The sequence below is a fragment of the Dryobates pubescens genome, chromosome 31 (assembly GCF_014839835.1).
Source record: "Dryobates pubescens isolate bDryPub1 chromosome 31, bDryPub1.pri, whole genome shotgun sequence".
In the NCBI taxonomy this organism is placed as follows: Eukaryota; Metazoa; Chordata; class Aves; order Piciformes; family Picidae; genus Dryobates; species Dryobates pubescens.
In genome coordinates this window covers 524,165-546,152 of record NC_071642.1, presented here as the reverse complement: position 1 = coordinate 546,152, position 21,988 = coordinate 524,165, and the positions used below count along the sequence as shown (strand labels likewise).

The following is a 21,988-nucleotide window of genomic DNA, read 5'->3' as shown; positions in this document are numbered from 1 at the left end:
CAGGCTGCTGCCTCCATTCACAGACAGCAGAAATCTGGGGGCAGGAGCCAGGAGCAGCTGCCATGGGCTGGTGCTTGATGGCTTCCTGTAGTAGTTTCTCCTTCCTGTATTTTGTCAGAGATGGAAACTGTCGGTGCCTGACCCAGCTGCTCTCAGGGCATCTTCAGGCAGGCAGCATGGCAGCCCCAGAGGCTCTTCTGGCCTGCAGGGAGGTTTGGAGTGGCATCAGCTGGCTTGGCAGGCCCAGAGCTGAGCTGCCCTCAATTCTGTCTTGCAGGAAGCTCTGCCAGCCCCAGAACAGCAGCGGATTTCAAGGAGAAGCTCCTAGCCTGAGCCCACCAAAAGACAACCTGAACTCCAGCTCCCCTCCTCAGGTGGGTGGTTGGAGAGGGAGCAACCAGGTCCCCTCTGGGGCTGCTCTTCTGCAGGCTCTCAGCCCCAGGGCTCTCAGCCTTTGCTCCTCACAGAGCTGCTCCAGGCCCCTCAGCTTCTGCCCACTGGCCTCTCTCCAGCAGTTCCCTGTCCCTTCTGAACTGGGGAGATCAGAGCTGGACCCAGTCCTGCAGGTGTGGCCTTCCTGGGGCAGAGTAGAGAAGGGGGAGACCCTCCCTTTGCCTTGCTGGCCACACTGCTGGTGCTTCCAGCTGGTTGCCTGTTGGAGTTGCAGGGCAGGGAGCTGCTGCTTTACTCACTGCTAATAACTGAGTGGCAGGAGGCAGTAATAAGCAGCTCCCAAACACGGTTGAGTTATTAAAAACCTTGACCTTTGGCAGCCTAATTGCTGTGACAGATCAGGGGCAGGCTGGGCTGCTCCTGGGTTGGCTGGGGTGCCAGCTCATGGAGCTGTCAGGAGGCTGTGGGGACTGGTTTGCCACGGCAGTGCCCTGGGAAGCAGCAGCACTGCTGACGTGGGGCAGCAGCGGTCCCGCTCCCCCTGCTGCCTCGGTGCAGCCATTCCCTGCTGGGTTGTGCAATGCCAGCTCCCCTCTGCTCTGGGGCAGCCCAGACAAGTTGAGGATTTGTCCTCCTCCTGCCAGTGGAATGTGTAATGCCTGCTTGTCTGGACAGACACACTGGGGATTAGTGGCAGAGAATATGAGCAGGTAACAGAAGTCAGGAGCTCTCTGGCAGCGAGGAGCAGGCAGAGCTGCTGCTGAGACCCAGGGCCCTGCAGCCTGTCTGCCAGGGAGCTGAAGCCCAGCCCTGCTGTGGGCATGTTCCTGGGGAACAAAGAATGATCCCTGCTGGTGCAGCTCACTTGGGCACAGAGCTGCTGAGAGCCTGGGCTTGGGCCTTCTTAACCTGACTCTGAAGCAGATCAGCTGCACTTTGGTCTCTCAGAGGATGGTTGAAGTTGGCAGTTCTTAGCCCTGCTCCTGCCCTGGAGAGGGACGTGGGGAGGGCAGGTGGGGAGGTTGCAGAGCAGGTTGAGCTGCCCTTGCCCCGATGAGCAGCTCCTGCTCCTCTTCAGAATTGCCCTGGCACCTGGGAAGGTTGTCTGCCACAGTGTCCTTGAGACTCCCCCCAAAGTCAGCAAAAAGAAATGAGAACTGAGGAGAAAGAGCAAACTGGCAGCTCCCTGGCAAAGCAGCCAAGCACCCAGCAGCCCTCCCGCAGCAGGACAGCGTCCAGTGGGCAGCACATGGCAGTCCTGCCCGAGACACAAAGAAAACAACCAAACACCCAAAGCAAACAGCCAGGGCTGCCCTTTGTTTTCCTCTGGGCACTCAGTAACCTTTCCTCAGAGTTCCTGCAGCCCTGTGCTGCCAGGGCAGGCACCCAGCGCTGCGCCGAGGGCTGCCCAAGGGCAGCTTGGCTCAGCTGAGGCCAGCAGCAGTGGTTCTGACTCCATTCTGCTGGCTGGCAGATGGCTCCTCCAGGGTGCCCCAGCCTCACCTGCTCCCTGGGAGCTGTGGGCACACCGCAGCTGCTTCAAGTGGCTGCTGCAGGGGGTGGGGGAAGCTTCTCCTGAAGTTCCTTCCAGCCTGCCTGTGGTGCTGAGCTTCCAGAGCTCTCCCACCAAGCCATGGCTCCAGAGCAGCTGCTGGGGCTTGCCTGGGAGAGCTTAGGATGGATCAGCCTCTGGAGGACCCGGTGGGCCTGTGAGCTGGGGGGGTTCGGTGGCTGCTCTCCGGGGGGGGGGGTTCGGTGGCGGCTCTCCGGGGGGGGGGGTTCGGTGGCTGCTCTCCGGGGGGGGGGGTTCGTTGGCTGCTCTCCGGGGGGGGGGGTGGGGGGTTCGTTGGCTGCTCTCCGGGGGGGGGGGGGGTTCGTTGGCTGCTCTCCGGGGGGGGGGGTTCGGTGGCTGCTCTCCGGGGGGGGGTTCGGTGTCGGCTCTCCGCCCCGGGGCTGTCGCCGGTTCTCCGGTGCCGCAGCACCACCTAGCGGTAGCCTCCCGGAACTGCCCTCGGAGACCCCGAGATTATTTTCTGCTCCTTTTTCCTCCCCAGAAACGATCCCAGCCTCTGGAGTTTATCGATCCCTTGGCCAACAAAAAGCCCAGGATCTCGCACCTGGCTCACAGAACTCCACCCACGTTCAACGGGAAGCTGAACTCCTCCAACGGGAAGGACGCCGCCGCCCCGGCGCTGCCGCCGCCGCTCCCGGAGGCCGTCGGCTCCGGCCCCAGCCTGCCGGTGCTGGAGCTGCCGAGGCCTCATGACCCCCTCTCAGACGTCAGCAACGACCTGACTCACAACGGCAGAGACTGTGAGCCCCCGGAGGCTGCTGACAGACTGAGCCATCCCTTGCCCACAGACTGTCCCCAGACGAGCAAACACAACTGCAGCTCGTACCTCAAAAGCAAGAAAAAGTCCAAAAAGCACAAAGACAAAGAGAAGGAGAAGAAGGAGAAGAAGAGCGAAGAGAAGTGCAAAGAGGAGAAGCAGGACTGTGAAGTAATAAAAAATGCTGACTTAGTTAGTGTTCCCCAGGAGCAGGTCACAGGTAGGTGAGGGCCGAGAGCTCGGCCCCAGCTGTGGGCGCTCTCTGCTTGATGTCTGAGGGGAGCAGCGGTGGCCACTTGCAGAGCCCCTGGGGTTAACAGAACACAGAATCCCAGCACGTGGGGGGTTGGAAGGGACCTCTGGAGATCCTCCAGTCCCAGCCCCACTGCCAGAGCAGGTTCCTCTAGAGCAGCTTGCCCAGGGTCACGATGGCCAGGTGGGTTTGGAAGCTCTCCAGAGATGGAGGCTCCACAACCTCTCTGGGCAGCCTGCTCCACCCTCAAGGAACTTCCTCCTCATGTTTAGATGGAACTTGCTCTGTTCCAGTTTGTGCCCTTTGCCCCTTGTCCTGCCACTGACAAAAGCCTGGCCCCATCCTCCTGTCACCCCCAGGAGGTATTGATCTGCCTGCAGCCCCCCCAGGCCTTCCCTGTGTAAGCTCTGTGCTGCTGGAGCTGCCTCAGCCTGTGTCTGTTTCTCCCTGGTGAATTCAGAGCTGCATTCATGTGGGGCTGGAGCTGGGGCTCCCAGAGCAGCTGGAGAAGCAGAGCTGCTGGGGGGTGCTGGGGAGGTGCTGAGTCTTGTATTGATTGGTGACTCAATAAGCAACAGTTAGTGACCAAAGCTTATCAGGAAGTCAGAGGGGAGCCTGGTGACGAAGGCTGAGAGCAGGACACAACCAACTCCTTCAGGCTGGGGGAGCCTCCTTGTGTCCCCCTTTGAGGGCTGACACAGCCATGACTCAGCTCTGGAGCTGTGATGAAGATGTTGTCCAGCAGCTCAGTGCCTGAGTCACTTTGCCTGCTCTGTGGAGCTAGAGGCTGTGGTGGCCCATCCCATCCCTTCCCTTGCCTGCTGCTTTCCTGGCCTTTGGGACACTTCCTTGGAGCATTCCCCTGGGAATATCCCAGCCCCTTGTTAGGTTTGCTGCTGCACTCATCTGCTTTCCTTTGCCCCATTGCTGCCTGATGCCTGAAAAGCATCCAGTTGGGGCTCAGAAAGGAGGGAAACTTGAAGTGGGAACTCATTTGTGCAACTCCTGGTAAGGGAAGAGCTTCCCAGGGCAGTGAGGGTAACGTGGTGCCAGCTCTCACCTGCCCCACAGCCTTTGTAGCACCTGCAGAAGGCTCTTGGGTTGCTCCCTGGTGATGCTCAGTGCTGCTTGTGTGCTGCTGCAGAGCCAAACTCTTCAGCTGCTGCTTCTCCTTGGGCCCTGCCTTGGGAGGGTTCTTGCCTGTGGATGCTGTTTTGCTCCCCATGCCTCAGGAGGTGCTGGACATGCAGGCAGCTTCCCTCTTGGTGCACCTTTTTGCCAGGGCTCCTTGCAGACACACCGATGTCCTGGATCCTTCCCCACTTCTGCTTTGTTTTCCAAACAGCTTTTAATGAGTGGCTCTTGGTAATTAGTGGGAGCTGGGGTTGGTTCCTGCTGCTCCCCTGATGTGTGAGGGAAGAGCTGGAGCTGGACTCAGAGCAATCATAAACAGGATGTGGTCAGCAGCTGCTTGGATCTTTCACAGCCAGCTGATAGATCTTCTCCTGTGCCTTTCTTCACGAGGGCAGCATGGGGCTGATCCTGCTGCTTGTGTCTGCACCGAGGGGCTGAGAGCCCCTCCCCAGGCCCCCTTCAGCCGGGGAAGGGTGGGCTCAGGAGGGGCCTTGGGGCCCTGCCTGCTGTCAGTAGGTGGCACTCACAGGCAAGGCAAAGCTCCTCTGCTGCTGCCTTCTCCCGCAGGATCTGCCTCACCCCTGCGCTGCCTCTGTCCTGCTGCCGCTCAGGGAGGGATGGAAGCAGAGCTGCCTGCAGGAGGGGTTGAGCCTGGGGGGTCAGAGCCACCCCAGGCTCTCTGCCATCCCTGCATTCTGCCTGGGGAGGCCTTTTCCTGGAAGTCAGAGAGAAAAAGGCTGCAATGAGGAGTTGCTTTTCAGTGCCTGGGGTGCTCTGCCCCTCCAGTCTGGGGCAGTGGTGGTGCTGCAGGTGAGCTTGGAGGCTCTGCAGCTTTTCCTCTTCAGCCCTGAGCCTCGCTCTGCTGGTGGTCCTTGAGCCTCACAGAGCAGAGAGACTTGGATTCATCTGTGGGGTGGGTGGGGAAGAGGCTGTGTGCCTCAGCCCTCCTTGCTGTCCCCTCTGGGAGCCTGCAGCACCAAGAGCAGGAGCATGAGGGTGGAGTATCAATAGGAGTAGTGGCAGGGCCAGGGGGAAGGGTTTGCACCTTGCTGGGCCCTGTGCTGCTGGCAGACAAACGCCAGAGCAGCCCTGAAGCCCCAACCACCTTGCTGTGGATCTTTCTCTCTGCCAGCTGGAAGCCAAGCAGAAGCCCTTCTGGAGGCTGTGGGGTTTGCAGTGTAACTGCAGAGAGCCTTGAAGTTCTCAGGCCATCTCTAACCAGGCTTTTGCTTCTTCCAGGTGTAAATGGAACATGCAATAACTCCAGTGCCCCAGCAGCAGCTTCAGAAACACCAGATTATTTATTGTGAGTATGCTCCCTGCTTGCTTCCTGGCTTTGGGGTCATCTTGCAGGCTGGAGCAGTGCTGGGGATTTGTGCTGCTGCTTGATAGAGCTCTGGGTTCAAAACACAAAGAAGCAGAATCAGTGCAGCTGGGCAGAGAGGTCCTGAGGCTGAACCTGACACCAGGTCAGCTCCCCTCCTCCTCCTGGAGCCCAAGGTTGTCTTCCTACAACCAGCTGGTCAAGTGCTTCAAGACTCATTGCACACCTCCAGGGGCCTGGGGAGGGTTGAAGCTGGAAGCTTAGGAAGGGATCTGCTGCAGTGTCCTGAAGGACAGGGCCAGGGAGGAGGCTGAGAGGTTGGCTCAGTCCTCCCCTCTGCAGAGCCAAGGTCACCCCCAGGAGCCAGGGAAATGCTCCTGGGGAGGCTGTAACCCCTGGGTGAGGATGTGAGGTGGTTTCACCTCACATCCCCCTGAGGTTAATCAAAACAACCTCCTGTCTGCTGAGGCACAAAATTCCCTCTGCACAGAGCCCAAACCTGTTCCACAGCCCTGAGACAGGGCAGCAGTGGGGCTGGGGGGGGTCAGCCTGGGCTCTCAGTGCCATCAGGCCGGCTCTGGCTGTGCCCTGGGCACTGGGAGGGGACAGGAGGAGATCTCCATCCAGGCTTGGCTCTGCAGGGACAGTCACTGGAGTTGGCTGGAGGGTATGGAGGGCTCTGGGGTGGGTCCAGAGCTGTGGCTTGCTGGGCTGGATGGCCACACAAACCACTGCTTCCCCTTGGCATCCCAGAGGAATGTGGATGGCTGGGGGGCATTTTGCAGCAGATGTGCTGAGCCCTCCTATGGACAGACTGCAGCTCCTTGTCCCCTCTCCAGAGAGATCCTGGGGGGCTCTGTCTCACCTTCTGCTACCATCTGCCTGCTCTGGTGGTCAGCTCCTTAAATCCTGAGAGCTGTTTGGAGCACAGGGACAGAGCTCTCATACCAGTGAGGACAACTCCCTCACCCCACAGCAGCCTGTCCTGTGGGGGTGCTGATTTGTGCTGACCCCCAGCAGGAGCTCAGCCCCTGAGGGCTGGAGGGTTAGAGCCAGCTGCTGCAGGCTGGCTGGGCAGAGGGAAGGTTCTCCCTTCCCTGGGTGCCCACACGGAGCTGGCACTGCTGCAGGCACTGAGGTGGCAAACCAAGAGCCAAAGAGGGATGGAGAGGGCTGCTGCTGGGCGTCAGCTCTGCGAGCTGAGCCGCCGGGCTCGGGCTCCCCTTGGGCACCCTCAGGAGGTGGCGGAGATGTGCCTGGAGCGCTGGGGGTGGCTCCTCCCGGTGTGCCCTGCGCCTTTGCGGCCTCCTGACGCCGGCAGCGTCCTGTCCCTGCCGTTCCCGGGGCTGGCACCGGCACAGGACTCCACGTTCCGTGGGGCAGCAGTATCGCAGCGTCCTCCTCGGCCGCTCCCAGGCCTCGCTGTGCCTGCCCGTTCCAGGCTGTCTGGCAGAGATAGGGCAGCGTGGGAGCCAGCTGTGCCCCCGGGCCCCTGCTGCCAGCGCCGACCCCGGCCTGTTCCCCGCAGGAAGTACGCAGCCATCTCCTCCTCGGAGCAGCGGCAGAGCTACAAGAACGACTTCAACGCCGAGTACAGCGAGTACCGCGACCTGCACGCGCGCATCGAGCGCGTCACCCGCCGCTTCACGCAGCTGGACGCGCAGCTGCGCCAGCTGCTGCAGGGCTCCGACGAGTACAAGGTACGGCTGCCCCCCCCGGGGCTGCCCCCCCCCCCGGCCCGGGCTGCCTGCCCCCCCCGGCCCGGGCTGCCTGCCCCCCCCGGCCCGGGCTGCCCCCCCCCGGCCCGCCCCCCCCGGCCCGGGCTGCCCCCCCCCGGGCTGCCCCCCCCGGGGCAGAACCTCCTGCCCGGTGCTCCGCGGCCGGCTGCCTGCTCCGGGGCTCCCCAGCACACATCGTGGGACTTGCTGACAGGGGGAGGCCTCGGTCGGACAATTGGAGTCCTTGGCCAAGAGCTGCTGGCAGCTATTAGTGCAGCCCAGGCAGAGCGCTGGGAGCTGCACATGTGGGAGTGCGTCGGGGCTGGGAGGGAGCGGGCGCAGGGTCAGCGCCGCTGGGGGGCTTTGATCCCAGGAATGCTGCAGCGATTGCTCTGTCAGGGGAGCCTGAGAGCTTTAACTGTTCATTATCTTCAGAGGGCCTCGCTGAGGGCAATCGGCAGAGAGCTGTTCCAGAGCAGCTCTGCTGCTAAGTGCTGTTGTCTGCCCCGAAAAAAAGTTTGTTGGAGCTGCCGAGGAAATGGCAGCTGGCCTGGCACCCAGGGGGCCTGGCACCCAGGGGGCCTGGCACCCAGGGGGCCTGGCACCCAGGGGGCCTGGCACCCAGGGGGCCTGGCACAGGTCGTGCTCACGGGGCCTGATCCCTCCAGTGCCCTCAGCACCAGAGTGGAGAGCGTGAGGCCCAGGGAAGCTGGGAGGGTGCAGGTCTGGGCTGAGGTGTGGAGGAAGTGCAAACACTGAGCCAGTGGCAAAGGCCTGCTGCAGGAGGGCAGGGGCCTTTTGGCTCTCTGGAGAGTAAGAAGCTGTTCTCCTTTTTGCAGACCATCCATGATCAAATCCTGCAGGAGTACCGGAAGATCAAAAAGGTGAGTCCGGAGCCGCCGCAGGAAGCCTGCCCGGGAGCGGCCCTGCAGAGGTGGAGCCCTGCCAAGGGGCACAGGCAGCCTCTGGAGCGTTCAAGCAGATCCCTGCTCAGCTTGAGTTTCTCCCAGACGTGATCCCTCCTGCTCAGGAAGGGTCTGGGGGGAGCTGGGGCTGGTCCTGAGGCCCTGGGGAGCGTTCAGCTGTGGCGGTGCTGTGCCGAGGGAGAAGTGTTCAGCCACTGCCTTTGAGCCACCAGGGAGGGCACAGCTTGGGGCTCAGCTGCAGAGGCTGAGTGGCAGCAGGGTCCTGCCTGGGCTCTGCTTTGGGTACAGGATGCACCCTTTGGGTGCAGAGTGCCCTGTGGGGCCCAGCGTGGCCCTGTGGTGCGTGGGGCGCCCAGTGCTGTACACCAGGGGGTGTGGAGCAGCAGCTGCTGGCTACAGGAGCTCCTGCTGGAGCTGGCAGTGCCAAGGCAGGCAGGAGCAGGCACACACCACAGGTGCCTTTGCCTCTGGAATCTGCAAATCCAGCTCTGAGCCCTGCTGCCCAGGAGGGATGTAGGAGCTGTCTGGAGAGGCTCCCTGCTTGTCCCAGAGCTGCCAGGCTCCCAGGGGGGCGGACGGAGGGCAATGCCTGCTGGAAGCTGCTGTGTGTGACCCAACTGCTCCACGCTGGTGCTCAGTGCTGAGGCTCCTGGGGCCGGGTGCTGGTGGCAGGGGGGGGTTGTTCTTTGCCTCCTTTGAGCAGAGCAGGGTCAGGGCTGCTGTGCTCTCCTCTGAGCCTCCCCTGGGTTCAGTGTGGGTGTCGGCAGGTTCTGAACCACTGCCTTCTCCTTTCTCCTTGCAGACTAACCCCAACTACAGCCAAGAGAAGAATCGCTGTGAATACCTCCACAACAAACTGGCCCACATCAAAAAACTGATAGCAGAGTATGACCAGCAGCAGTTCTAGCTGGCACTGCCCCAGCCTGAGGAGGGCAAAGCAAAACCAACCCAACACCAACCAAACAAGGTCACCTGGATGTTATGTTCCCTTTTGTACACCTGGATCCCTTCAGAGATGAGAATTGATCCTCCTGGGTGAAGGACTCGAGGACATTGGCTCTGCCCTGGCTGGGTGGCAGTGCCCAGCACGACCCTCTGCAGCCTCAGCCTCTGGATCTTGGAATGTAACAGGCAAAGCAAACCTGCAGGTTGGCAGCCAGCCTGTGACACTGAAGGGAACCTTGCCTGGGGTGACCAAAGCTCCCAAAGGCTGAGAAGCAGTTTCCATGGAGGCCAAGCTGGGCCTGAGGTGTGGCTGGGGCCACTGGGTTACAAATTGTCCTTCAGGTGGGAGCTGGAATGCTGCTGGGTTACCTCCCCTGGCACCTGTGACTGTTCAGATGCAAGCTGCCTGCTCCACAGCCCAGAGATCCTCCACCAGCTCCCCACAGCTCCTTGCTCCTGCTGCTGCCACCCCCAGGGTGTGCTTCTTGAGCTGGCTGTGTCCCAGGAGGGGGACTCCCCTTGTGCAGTACAGGGCTGGATCCTCCATGGTTTGCTAACCCCAAGGCCCCCCCCCGACCCCCCAGGTTTTTCTCTTTCCCTGCTTTTTGAGTCTGGAAGCAGCAGGGGGAGGTTCTGCAGTGGCCTCTTCAGCAGGCAGGGTCCCTTCTGCTGGAGCTGCCCTCCTGGGGCTGGGGGCAGGCAGCCCTGGCTGGCCTCTGATCCCTTCCTAGCAAGGCAGCTCCTGTTCCCCTCGGCCCTGGGGAGCTCCCCTGCTCTGGTTGTGCATCAAAGGCTTGCAGACAAAAGCAGCTTCCCCCCTACCCCTGCCTCCCTTTCTGCTCTCAGCCCCCAGTGCCCCCAGACCCTTGGCCAGTCTCACACCTGCAGTGTTGCTGCAGCTCACTGGGTGCCCACCCAGACTTCTCCTACCTGTGCTGAAGGTTTCTTTTCCCCTCCTGCTTTTGGTTTTGGTTTTTACCTTTTCCTTCCTGGTTTTTGCTGCTTGCCTTCCCCCCCCGGGGGTTGTTTTTGTTTTACCCTCCTGCTGTGGGTTTGGTTTTGTTTCCCTCCTGGTTTTGTCCTCTTGGGTTTCTCCTCCCCCTCCCCTTGCTGTTGGTTTCTTCTGCTGTTAGCTTTGGGGAATTCTTTTCCCTCTTTTCTGTTGCTTTGGGTTTTTTCCTTTCTCTTTGGTGGTTTGGGTTTTTTCACCTGTTGGTTTTTTGTCTCCTCCTGGTTTGTTGCTTTGTTGTTTTCCTCTTGCTTTGTTTGTCTCTTCCCCCCCCCAGGTTTATTTGTCTTTCCCCCCTGGTTTGGTGTTTTCTGTGGGGTTTTTGCTTGCTTGCTGTTTTCCCTCCTGGTTTCAGTTTGGTTTTTTCCCCTCCTGTGGATTTTTCCCTCCTGGTTTTTTGTTGCTTTGTTTTTCCCTTGTGGTTTTTTCCCCTCCTGGTTTTTGTTTTGTTTGGGTTTTGTTTCTCTCTTTTTTCCCCACTCAGTGTTTCCAAAGCAGCAGCAGCAGCAAATCCTCACTCCCAGAGCAGGCAGCTGAGCGTGAGAGCAGCAAGGTGCAGCTTTCCCATGTGGGTCACTTCCACCCTGGGCTTTATCTCCCAGCTCTGTGCTGCCTTTTGGGTTGGGTTTTGTTGTGGCTTTGGGGTTTGGGCTTTTTGTTGTTGTTGTTGGTTGTTTTGTTTTTGCTTTCCTTTGGCCTCGAAGGGAACCCTTCAGAGTATGGCCAGGGTGTGAGAGATGCCAGGAAGCACAAAGGTGTCCTTTAGCTCTGCTGATTCTCTCTCTCCCATTTCAGCCCTGCCAGCCAGGATCTGACTCCTTCCCGCTTCCGTTTATCTCGCAGTCAGGGATTCCTTTCCCCTGGCATCTCCTGCCCTTGGAGGTTGCTCTGAAGTCTTTTCACCCATGGGCAGAGTTAAGGAGGGGAGCAGCTCCTACACCAGTGCTGCTCTTTCTCCCCTGCCCCCTCCCCACAAAGGGGCTCCATCTGCACAAGAACAAAAGGAGCCAAAGCAGCAGCCCCAGCAGCTCTGCTCAGCCAGCCTGGGTCGCTGCTTTGCTGTCTCCCTGCAGCGTCTCTGCCCTCTGCCTTACACCCAGAGCCCTCCCCTTCAAACCACAGCCCACAGCTGCCCAAAGGGACACTGCTGACCTGGTGACCCTCTGGCTGTGGGCCACCGATTGCCACTGCACAGCCACCTTCTGCTGGCCTGCAGAACCCAAAGCTGCTCAGAAGTGGAGCAGGGGAAGAGAAGCGATGGCCAAGTGCTCTGCAGGGTGAGAGCCTCGCTGGGGAAGTCCCAGGCAGCATCCTGGGGCCTGTGGAGCACTGCAGTCCCAGCTCTTCCTCTGCAGAGGGGTGGCCGGAGGTCAGAGAGCAGTTTCTCTCCACCTGCCTCCTGTGCTGCTGCTTGGCAGGGAGTGCTGGAAGGCTCAGGGGGGCAGGGGCAAGGAGCTGCTGTCCAGAGAGCTTTGGCCTCCTGCTCGGTGCAGGAGCTCAGGTGGTGGCTGGTGCCTTGCTCCTGCTCCACTGCACCAGGGGGGGGTTTGGTGGAGCTGCTGGGAGGGAGCTTTGGGCTGCCTGGAGCGACCAGGACCTGCCGTGAGCTTTGTCGCTGCAGAGGCAGCTGGGGGCAGGCACAGGGCTGCTGGCCAGGGCCTGGGTCACAGGTGGCAGGAGGGGCAGCAGCTCCAGGGCGAGGAAGCTCCATGGAAGCTCTGAGCCTGGCTCTGGAGGGGGATTCCTGTCGCTGGGGGTGGGGTGGGGGGCACAGAGATGGATCTCAGCCTTTCTACATCTGCTATAAGATATTTTTGCAAACAGAGTTGTATACAAAGATGTATTGTGTACATTTCCTGTATATTCTGCAACTTGGAGAATTTGAATATAAAAGAGAGAAGAAAAAAACAGAACCCTGAAGATATTTAATGAAAATCCAAACTGTGAGACCCAAACAGCATTCAGCAGCCTCTGCTTCACCTCCCTGCTGCCTTCTCTTCTCTTCTGCTTTTGTTTGGTTTCTTCCTTTCCTCCTTTGGGCTGTGTTAAAGAGCTGGAGTCAAACCCTGCCTCTCCTGGGGCTCATTTTCCTCTTTAGTTTTGTTGCCTTTGGGGTTTTTTTGGTTGGGTTGGGGTTTTTTTTGTTGTTGTTGTTGGTTGTTTTTTTTTCCCCCCCCTCCCCCCTCCCCCCCCCCCCCAATTTTATTTTTGTTTGGTTTGGTTTTTTTCTTTTCCATTTTCTTTGTAGAGATTCTGCAGCCAGGCAGGGGGGGGGCGGGGGGGGGGGGGGAGGGGGAAACCAAGAAAGAAATCAAACTTGTGCTTTTTGGGTTAATAGAAACCAGTCCTAGGTGATTAAGTAATGATCTTAACTTATTGATACTGTGTTTTACTTTGTAACATTGTACTGTGGAGTCAGCAAAAATGCACACAAAAAAAAAGGAAAAAAAAAAAGAGAAAAAAAAACAAAAAAAAAAAAAGAGACAAAAGCAGAAAAACAAAAACCAAACCTTGAGCCATGGAGTTGGAGTTTACAGAAGAGCTTTTCACTTTGCCAAAACCTTTCGATTTCAAGGCAGTGTAGTCCTTCAGCTTTCCTAATCTTTTCTTAAGAGCCTGGTGTCCTTTTTTTGTACACTAAGAAGCTGGATGCTGATTTTGCAACATATAAATAAATTCACTGTATTGGAAAAGGAGCAGAGCTGGAGCTCAGGATCCTTCTGTCCAGGGCTGCTCCACCCCCAGGGGCAAGGCAGAAAGGGGAAGGGGGCAGAAGGAGGCTGCTGGGGGTGGGGGGTGTGGAGCTGAGGGCTGGGTGGGGTTGGAGCAGCGGAGCTGTGAGTGCCAGGGGTAAGAGGTGGCTGGGGTGGCCCAGCCAGGGCTGGCTGAGGATGAGGCAGAGCCTCAGCCGGAGATGCTGCCCCTGGCACAGCCTCTGTCTCGGGGGAGTGCTTCTGGCTGCTCCAGGGGGATTGGCACTGCCTTGGGGCGGCAGGAGCTGAGGGGCTTCCTGCTCCCAGCAGCACAAAGGCTCAGTCTTGGGGGGGGAGGGAGGGACAAGGCTGCTTTTGGAGAGGCATCCAGCGCTCTCTGCAGGTTTAGAGGGGGGTTCCACCAGCACAGGGCAGGTTCCCCCACGCAGAAACTGTGGTGGCAGCAAAAAAGTTTGGGAGGATCTGGAGTTCTTGGCACATCCCTTGGGAGTGCAGTGCTGGAGCTTCCTGGCTTCTAGTGGCTCTTGCTGACAGCAGGTGGTCCCTGGGGAGGGTCCAGGCCTGGCCCAGGTGCCACCCTCCAGCTGCTGTGCCCTGTACAGGGCTGCTGACCTGGCTCCTGCTGGGTGAGCTCTGGCTGTGGGCTGCAGGAGCTGCCAGAGCAGTGAGGTGGGAAGGAGCCTGGGCTGGGTGCTGCTTGTCCAAGCTCCCACCCTGCAGCATCTGGGCTGGAGCAAGACTGCTGCCACCTTGGCAGCCTGCTCTGGGCCTGCCTTGTGCAGCACCCCAGCAGCTGCTGAAGCAGGCAAAGCAGAACGAAACCACTCCAGCAGCTGCTCAGGAGCATAAAATCCTCTGAACAGCTCCTGGGGTCCTTTGGTAGCTGCTGTGCTGCCTGCTTTGGGGTCCCCTCCCCATAACAGGAGAGGACAGGCGCAGATCCGCTGGTCTTGAGCCCACCAGTGGGTCTTGCTTGATCCACCAGCCTGTGCCGGCCTGCAGCTCAGTGCAGGGTTCTGGACCCTGCCTCCAAGACGGCAAAACAGAAGATGCAAATAAGTCAGCACTGACAACACCTTGCAGGGGGCTTGGCCCCTTCCTGCCTCCCCAGCCCTGACCTTGGAGCTGGCAGCACCTTGAGCACCCATGCAGGGAGGTGAACCTCCCACAGATGGTGGTCAGGGAGCCAGAGCTGAGCCGTGCTGGCTGTGCTGCCGTCCCGCAGGTTCCCACAGCCCCAGGGCTTTGGTTTCAAAGCTGCCTCTGAGCCAAAATGCTCCACCCAGGACCCCCCTTTGCCGTCTTCGATCCCTCACTTGTGTGAGCTTCACGCCTTGGAGCTGCCCTGGGCTGCTCAGCTGATGAAGGGCAGGGTCCTGTGCGGGGTGCAAGAAGGGTCCCCATCCCCTCCCAGCTTTCCTGAGGAATTCCTCTCGCCCGCTAGCAGCTCCAGCTCTGGCCGGGGTCAGGCACTGAGCTCATTAACTGGGAGCTGCCCCAGTGGAAATTTACTGGCTGTGGCCTCTGTGCCAGAGCCGAGCTCCAGCGCTGCCTCCTCAGCTGTGCCCAGCCGGGAGCCTGACCCCGGCACCAGCAGCAGCAGCTCCAGGCTGTGTCCGGCTGTCCCCCAGCCGAGCCCACCGAGCAGGCTCAGGAAGAGCCCCGGGCATTCAGCTCACGCCGGGGAAAAGTGTCCCCAGGCGGGAGCTGCCCCTAAACGAGGGTCATGGGAAGGCAGCGATGACCACGCTGCATCCTGGCTGCCCTGGGCAGCTCTGAGGGATGCCTGAACCCTGGCAAGAGCACCCGTGGGGATTTTCCTGGGCACCTTTTGCTGGCTGCTCGTTTGCAGGAGGAAGCTCATTAGAATAACTTGTCCTTGACACGGTCTGACGGCGCTGAGCCCTCTTGCAGGGCAGCTGCTGCACCTCCACCACGCAGCACAGCCACCCTGAGCTGCCCATCTGTCCATTTCCATCCCTCCATCCATCCTCTCCCCTGCCCACGTGTGGGTCCATCCTTGGGCACACAGCAGCCAGAGGGTGCTGGCACAGGGCTAGGGAGGAGAGGACAAGGAGCTGGGAGCAGCCAGCACGGGCAGAGATAAGGATGACTTGGAGCCTGCCGATTGTTCTACACCAAGGGAAAAAAACAACCACGAAGGGAGGGGAACGTGGCCAGGGAGTGCCAGGGCTTTGTGTCTGTAACGCATAAATCTGAGGCTGCTTGGGTTGACCTTGACCTGCTCGGGGAGAAGGGTACCCGGGGGCATCCTGCCTGTGTCCCCCACAGCCAAGCTCTTCCCGGCACACGGAGCATCCCAACCAGCAGCAGCAGGATCGGGTCCTGAACCTGCTCGCAAGGAGAGTTTGTGCCGCAGCAGGGAGCTCCTGGGGGCTCGGTGGCTCCGCTACCCATCCCCAGGGATTGAGGCGGGGGGGCGGGGGGGGGGGGCGGAATCTGCTGGGGCAAGGTGGGGGGTGGGCATCATTGCTGGGGGAGCGGCCTGGTCGCTATGGCTCCGCAGTTCAGCCTGGCCCCCCGCCAGCCCCCCGGCAGCTGGGGAGCGAAGGCACTGGGCGCCCGTCCCGGGCTCCGGGCCCATGAGCGCGATGGGCGAGCGGGGAAAACAAGGGAGCCCTGCTCATGCGGTGCCGAGCGTGGGAGGAGTGGGAAGGGAGTGGGGGAGAGGAACAATGGTGGAGATCTGGGAGGGGGCAAAGGAAAAAAAAAAAAAAAAAAAAAGAGAAAGAAAAAAAAAAAAAGGAAAAAAAAAAAAGAGCAGAAGGAAAAGCAGTGGAAAAATACCAATCCTGAGCCCCTGGCAGCGCTGCCCGGACCCTCCCCGCCCCAGGATCATTGTACAAAGAAATGTTATTTTTGTTTCAATAATTCGCTGAGGCAGCGGCATTCCAGCGCGGGGCTCGCTTTGTGCCTCGGCCCCGGCACCAAGGGATCATTGTTCCTCCATGGCCAAAGGGCCGGACGCGGGCCCCCCACCCCTTGCCACCGCCGTGCCCACCGCCGCCTCTCCCCGCGGCCACCCGCCTGCCTGCCCGCTGGCAGGTGCCCCCCAGCTTGGTCCCCATCCCGTTCGGTGCCAGGAGGAGGATAGGTGGCGACGGCGGCGTTGCGATGCCAGCGCTGCGCCCACGGAGCCAAGGCCGCGGGCGAGCGGGCGGGTGGGTGGCGGTGGCACGGAGCAGAGCTGTCCTCGCCACGTCTGCGGGGAGCGGGTGGGGAAGGGGCAGAGGCGTTGCTCCTGCTCCGGGGGCTCCTTTGAAGCGGGGCCTGCCCATTGAAAGGCGGCCGGGCCCCCGGGGGACACAGCAGAGCGGGGGTGCCAACCACGGCCCCTCGCTGCCACGCTGCCCTTTCTCGGGAACAGCCCCCGGGCACCCCCAGCGCTCCCATGGCCCATGTGGGATGTGGCCGCACACAGGGCACGGCTGCCCCCTCCTCCCCCGCCAGCATCGCCAGCGGCTGCCCGGGTGGGGGGACTGTAGTGGGAGGGACTGTGCCAGGAGCTCCAGGATCCCACTGCTACGGTCTTCGGGGTGCCAGAGTCCCCAGGGTGCCCGTGCTGGGGGCTGCAGAGTACCAAGGGGGTGTCCCTACTGGGGGCTACAGTGTGCTGGGGTTCTGATGCCAGAGACACAGGGGTGCACATGGAGGGGCTACAGAACGCCACTGCCAAGGCTGGTGGAGTGCACATGCCAGGGACTGCAGGGTGCCAGGATTCCGAGGCGTTGTGCCCACGCTGAGGGGTAGAAAATGATGAGGTGCTGGTACCAGGGACTCTGGGGTGCCTATGTGTGGGGGCTGTAGGGTGCTGGTGGAGTCACCTTTGGGGTCCCATGCTTAGGGCTGCAGGGTGCCAGGGTGCCAGGATGACAATGCCATTTGAGTGCTGGAGGCTGGAGGCTGCTGTGGTGCCAAAGCCAGGGGGTGCCCATTTTGGGGGCTGCAGGGTGCCCATGCTGGAGGCAGCGGAGTGCCGGGGGCTGCAGGACAGCGGTGCCGGGAAGCCGGTGCCAGGATGCCAGTGGCGGCGCCCGTGCCAGGGACTGGCAGCACCGTGGGAGCGGCCCCGGGGGCCGGTGCCGTGGGAAGCCGCGGGAGCCCCGGTCCCGCAGGAAGCTGTCGGCCGGGGCCGTCAATAGCCGGAAGGCGGCGGCGGGACCCCCAGTCCCTGTCCCGGTCCCCGGAGCCACTTCCCCTTCCCGGGTCAGCGGCCGCTGCCCTCCCGCGCCCCCACCCCGGTAAAAAGCTGCCGGGGGCGTCCCGGGGCTGCCCCGCACCTGCCGCGGGGCCGGGCCCGGAGGGAAGTGGAGAAGACCGGGGGAGTCCGGGAGGTCCGGGGGGGTCCGGTGCCAGGGACGGATGGGCACGTGCGGGGGGCGCGGGGGGCGGGGCGGGGGCGGGGCCGGGGCGGGGCGGGGCGGGGCCTGGGAGCCGATTAAGCGGCGGGAGCCGGAGCGGCCGCAGCCGCGATCGCACCATCCCCAGCGGGGCAGCACCGGCACCGCCACCGATACCTGGCACCGGCTCCAGCGCGCCCGACCCGGCCGGTGAGTGTCGGCGGGGAGGGTGGGGGCAGCCCTAGAAGGAGTTTCTTTGGTGCTTCGGTCCCGTGTTCCCAGCACCCCGGGAGCGGGGACAGTCCACGTCCCCAAGTCCCCTCTGCCTTTTGCTGCCCCAAGGAGCAGGGACGCCCCCTGTCCCCCTGTCGCTTTCACTCCCTGGTACCCCGGGGAGCGGGGACAGCCCCTGTCCCACGTCCCCTGCACCACTGCCACCCTAGGGAGTGCCACAGCTGTATCCCCGGTGTCCTCCGCACCTCAAGAAGCGGGACCAGCCCTGTCCTCAGACCCCCTGTGCCCTTCTGTGCCCCCTGACACCGCAGGGAGGGGATACAGGGAGACCTCCTGCCTGCCCCAGCAGCACCCTCTGCCTTGTTGGGGGCTCACTGAGGTTGGGGCGAGTGTCACTTTCAGTCCCGGGTGCTGCGGCACGCTCGGAAAGGGGCCACGGTGGCAGCCCCACTACCGCCACCGCTACGCTGGGAGGCCGCGGGGCACGGAGCCAGCGGTGTCGGAGTTCACCCCAGCAGGGCGGGGGGCCCGGGGCCAACCCAGCGTCCCAGGCCTGCGGCGCTACCACCCATTTCCTCCCCTTCCAGCTGCAGGAACAATGGCAGAGCCCTTCCTTGTGGAGAGCCCCGACGTGACCTACAGCAAGGAGTTCATCGAGGCGCAGTACACCTACAGCAGCGTGCACGTCTGCAAGGAGAACGGCGCCACCCGGGTACGGCCGCGGGGCAGCGCGGGGGCACCGCCGCGGCGTGGCCCTGGCCCTGCTCGGCCACCAGCGTCCCCTCGTCTGTGCCCCACAGGTGAGACCATGCTCGACTCGCTTCACCTTCCGGACAGCGCGGCAGGTGCCCCGCCTCGGGGTGATGCTGGTGGGCTGGGGAGGCAATAACGGCACCACGGTGACGGCCGCCGTGCTGGCCAACAAGCTGGGCCTGTCCTGGATGACCAAGACGGGGCGCAAGGTCGGTGTCCTGTCCCCATGGCCGCACGGAGCCCGGCCCTTGCACCTCCAGCCGAGTCCTGCACCTCCATCTGCTCCCTGCTGCTGTGGAGGTGGTCTGCAGCCACTGGCCCCCGTTTTGGGGGTGCTGAAGACCCCCTCCCCCAAACTGAGGGCTCATCTCTGTGCTCTCCATCCCAGAAAGCAAACTACTACGGCTCCCTGCTCCAAGCCTCCACCGTCTGCCTGGGCACCGGCCCCACCGGTGACGTTTATGTGCCCTTCCGGGACCTGCTGCCCATGGTGCACCCCAACGACATCGTCTTTGATGGTAGGTGGGGCACGGGAGGGCCCCCGCGGCGGGGCGTGGGGCACCCCGAGCAGTTAGGACACCTCCCGTCCCCCAGGCTGGGACATCTCCTCGCTGAACCTGGCGGAGGCCATGCGCCGGGCGGAGGTGCTGGACTGGCAGCTGCAGGAGCAGCTCTGGCCCCACATGGAGAAGCTGAAGCCTCGGCCCTCCATCTACATCCCCGAGTTCATCGCCGCCAACCAGGAGGAGCGGGCGGACAACGTCCTCCACGGGTCCATGGCTGAGCAGGTCCTGGCGGGGAGGGGCCGCGCACAGGGAGGGGACAGGGGGATGCCGCCGCGCTGACCCCTCCTCCCCGGTGGTGCCCCAGGTGGAGCAGATCCGCAGGGACATTCGGGACTTCAAGGAGAGCAGTGGGGTGGACAAAGTCATTGTGCTCTGGACAGCCAACACCGAGCGCTTCTGCGACGTGGTGCCAGGGCTCAACGACACCGCAGCCAACCTGCTGCAGGCCATCGAGGTCAGGGCACAGGGCAGGTGGCCGGGGGGGGGGGAGTGGCAATGCCACCTCAGCACCACTGAGCCCAACCCCTCCTCTCCCTGCAGCGAGGCCTGGAGGTGTCCCCATCCACACTGTTCGCTGTGGCCAGCATCCTGGAGGGCTGTGCCTACATCAATGGCTCCCCCCAGAACACCTTCGTGCCAGGGGCCGTGGAGTTGGCCACCCAGCGCCAAGTCTTCATCTGCGGAGATGACTTCAAGTCCGGGCAGACCAAGCTCAAGTCGGTGCTGGTGGACTTCTTGGTGGGAGCTGGGCTCAAGGTATGTGGGGACAAAGTGACCCAGGGGGGCACCCTGCCAGTGAAGGGGGTGGGGGGTGGGGGTGACCTGCTGGCACCTCCTGTCCAGACCAAGTCCATTGTGAGCTACAACCACCTGGGGAACAACGATGGGAAGAACCTCTCAGCCCCGCAGCAGTTCCGCTCCAAGGAGGTGTCCAAGAGCAACGTGGTGGACGACACCGTGCAGGCCAACCCCATCCTCTACGGCCCCCAGGACAAGCCCGACCACTGCGTGAGTTGGGGGCCGGGGGGGCACCCCCGCGGCGCCAGGGGGGTGCCCAGGTGGTGACGGGGACGTGGCCCTGCAGGTGGTGATCAAGTACGTGCCCTACGTGGGCGACAGCAAGCGGGCGCTGGACGAGTACACCTCGGAGATCATGATGGGCGGCACCAACACCATCGTCATCCACAACACCTGCGAGGTGCGGCGCGCTCGTGCCGGGGGGTGCCCGGCGCCGCGCGCCCGGCTGACGCTGTGTGCCCACAGGACTCGCTGCTGGCCAGCCCAATCATCCTGGACTTGGCCATCCTGACCGAGCTGTGCCAGCGCATCGCCTTCCGCACCGAGGCCGACGCCGACTTCCAAGGCTTCCACAGCGTCCTCTCCATCGTCGCCTTCCTCTGCAAGGCGCCGCTGGTGCCCGAGGGCACCCCCGTGGTCAATGCCCTCTTCCGCCAGCGCAGCTGCATTGAGAACATCCTCAGGTACCCTGGGGGGAGGGGCAGTCCCCTGGCTCGCGGCTGCCCTCCCCCACCCTCCCCAGCGCCCGTGGTGGCATCCGAGGCTTGCAGAGATGTCGCAGGGCTCGACGCCCAAGGTGCCAACACCAGTGGGTGCCAGTGCCTAAGGCTTTCCAGCACCCAAATCCCATCCTGCTGCCCAAAGCCTGGGGTGCCCAAGGTGCTGGTGCCAGCAGTGGGTCCCAGTGCCCAGTGGTGCACGATACCCAAAGGGGGCGGTCTTGGTGCCCAGGGTGCCCAGCGCTGGCAGGCCTCGGTGTGGATGGGGTCCCCAGCTCCCAGAGTCTGGGGTGCACAATGGGAGCAGGAGCAAACGCCCAGGGTGCCCAACACCCACAGACCCTGGCACCTAATGCCCAAAGGGTCCTACACCAGTGGGGATTCAGTACCGGCTGCCTAGGGCTGTGCCTGGCACCTATGGGTCCTGGTGCCCAGCATGCTGGGTCACAGTGCCCAGCCTGCCCACCCCAGTGCATCCCCGGCACAGCTGGCTTGTGCCACCCTGTAGCTGCCTTCCCCAGTTCGGGGGTGCCCACCTCTGAGCCCCCCCTTTGTGTTCCCTCAGGGCCTGCCTGGGGCTGCCCCCCCAGCACCACATGCTGCTGGAGCACAAGATGCAGCGGCCGAGCCCCAGCCCCAAGCGCTCCTGCCCGGGGGGGGGCACCTGCCCCCTCACCCCCAAGAAGACCTCGATGCCCACCCAGCTCAACGGGCACCCCTGTCCTGGCACCCCCAGGCCGGGGGCCCCCCGCACCCCCCTGCATGTGGATGGGGCTGACTAAGGGCCGAGGCCATGGTGTCTCATAGCAGCTTTCTGGGGGGGGGGAAGGTTTGGGGGGGGGGGTGAGGGTGGGTTTGGGGTCTGGTGGGGAGAGGGGAGGTGCCCATGCCCTGTGTGCCCCTCCCCGAGCGCTCGGTGCTGCCCAGCTCCGATGCCAACCCAAACTGTGAAGCTTTGTACCTGCCAATAAACCTGGAGCACAGTGTGACCCCCCCCCGGCTCACCTGCTTCCTGCCCACCCCCCCCGTGCCCCCCCTTGCTCCTGTGCCCCCCAGCCCTGGGCAAAGTGAGAGCCAGAGGCTGGCACCTGAAAAAAAAATCAAATTACATTTATTGGGGGGGGGAGGAAGGTTTTTTGTTGTTGTTTTGGGGGCTTTTTTTTTCCAGGGGTGCCCCCCCCCCAATTTATTTTGATAAGCTCCAAAGGCTCTGAGGAGTAGAAATGGGGGGGGGGGGGGGGGGTCCCTACACAGAACGACTATGCCTAGGGTGGGCACTACCCCTATGAGGGTGGGGGGCACAAGGGGGTCCTCTCCCGGTGTGGGGCTGTACAGAGGGAGGGGCCCTGGGGCGGGGGGGGGGGCGGGGGGGGTCTGAGGTCCTTTCTGTTATAAAAGAGGCAAAAAAAACCCCACAAAAAATTCCTTCATATTAAAATTTTACAGAGTGGTCCCTGGGGGGGCAGGGGGGGCCCCGGTCTGGCACTCGGGGGGGGTGGGCTGGAAGTGGGGATCACAGTGCTGGCTGAGCACACAGACGGGGCTGGGGGCCAGGGACCCCCCCCGGGGCTGGGGGGGGCTGCTCTCTGCACTGGGGCCTGCCCTATAGAGCACTTGGGGGGCAGGGGGGGGGCGAGTGCTCCATGCGGGGGGGGGATGGCTTGGCCCCCCCTGCCCAGCCTGGGCTACCCCTGGCTTGGGAGCACTGCACTTGCTCGGGGGGGGGCTGGCAGTTTGTGCCTCTCCCCCCCACACCTTGGGGCTTTGGCAGGGCTGGGGGTCGGCTATGGCCCCCCCCCGCCCCGGAGATT

General features: G+C 62.4%; 2 protein-coding genes across 2 annotated transcripts in view; both read left to right on the top strand.

Annotated features, from left to right (window-relative positions):
* Window positions 1-9,590, top strand: part of ELL (elongation factor for RNA polymerase II) — a 45,365-nt gene extending 35,775 nt beyond the window's left edge. The window contains exons 7-12 of the mRNA XM_054175159.1: window positions 278-374; window positions 2,448-2,943; window positions 5,350-5,416; window positions 6,963-7,134; window positions 7,992-8,036; window positions 8,881-9,590. Of these exons, the coding sequence (XP_054031134.1) occupies window positions 278-374; window positions 2,448-2,943; window positions 5,350-5,416; window positions 6,963-7,134; window positions 7,992-8,036; window positions 8,881-8,985 (982 nt within the window). The 3' untranslated portion in view covers window positions 8,986-9,590. The remainder of the gene's footprint in view (window positions 1-277; window positions 375-2,447; window positions 2,944-5,349; window positions 5,417-6,962; window positions 7,135-7,991; window positions 8,037-8,880) is intronic.
* A 6,568-nt stretch (window positions 9,591-16,158) lies between these two features.
* Window positions 16,159-20,997, top strand: ISYNA1 (inositol-3-phosphate synthase 1). The gene is made up of 13 exons (XM_054175428.1): window positions 16,159-16,237; window positions 16,717-17,008; window positions 17,181-17,317; window positions 17,929-18,053; window positions 18,142-18,303; window positions 18,483-18,612; window positions 18,689-18,882; window positions 18,965-19,114; window positions 19,201-19,416; window positions 19,504-19,668; window positions 19,745-19,858; window positions 19,924-20,141; window positions 20,743-20,997. The coding sequence occupies exons 1-13, from the start codon at window positions 16,159-16,161 to the stop codon at window positions 20,957-20,959; spliced, it is 2,199 nt and encodes a 732-aa protein (XP_054031403.1). The 3' UTR covers window positions 20,960-20,997.
* Window positions 20,998-21,988: the final 991 nt, after the last annotated feature.

What these genes read in the sequence shown, in the direction of transcription:
- ISYNA1 (XM_054175428.1), top strand. Translation starts at nt 16,159, where the DNA reads ATGGCCCATGTGGGATGTGGCCGCACACAGGGCACGGCTGCCCCCTCC. An exon ending in CCTCCCGCGCCCCCACCCCG is followed by an intron (nt 17,009 to 17,180) that starts GTAAAAAGCTGC and finishes GGGGCCGGGGCG; the next exon opens with GGGCGGGGCGGGGCCTGGGA. An exon ending in AGGAGAACGGCGCCACCCGG is followed by an intron (nt 18,054 to 18,141) that starts GTACGGCCGCGG and finishes TGTGCCCCACAG; the next exon opens with GTGAGACCATGCTCGACTCG.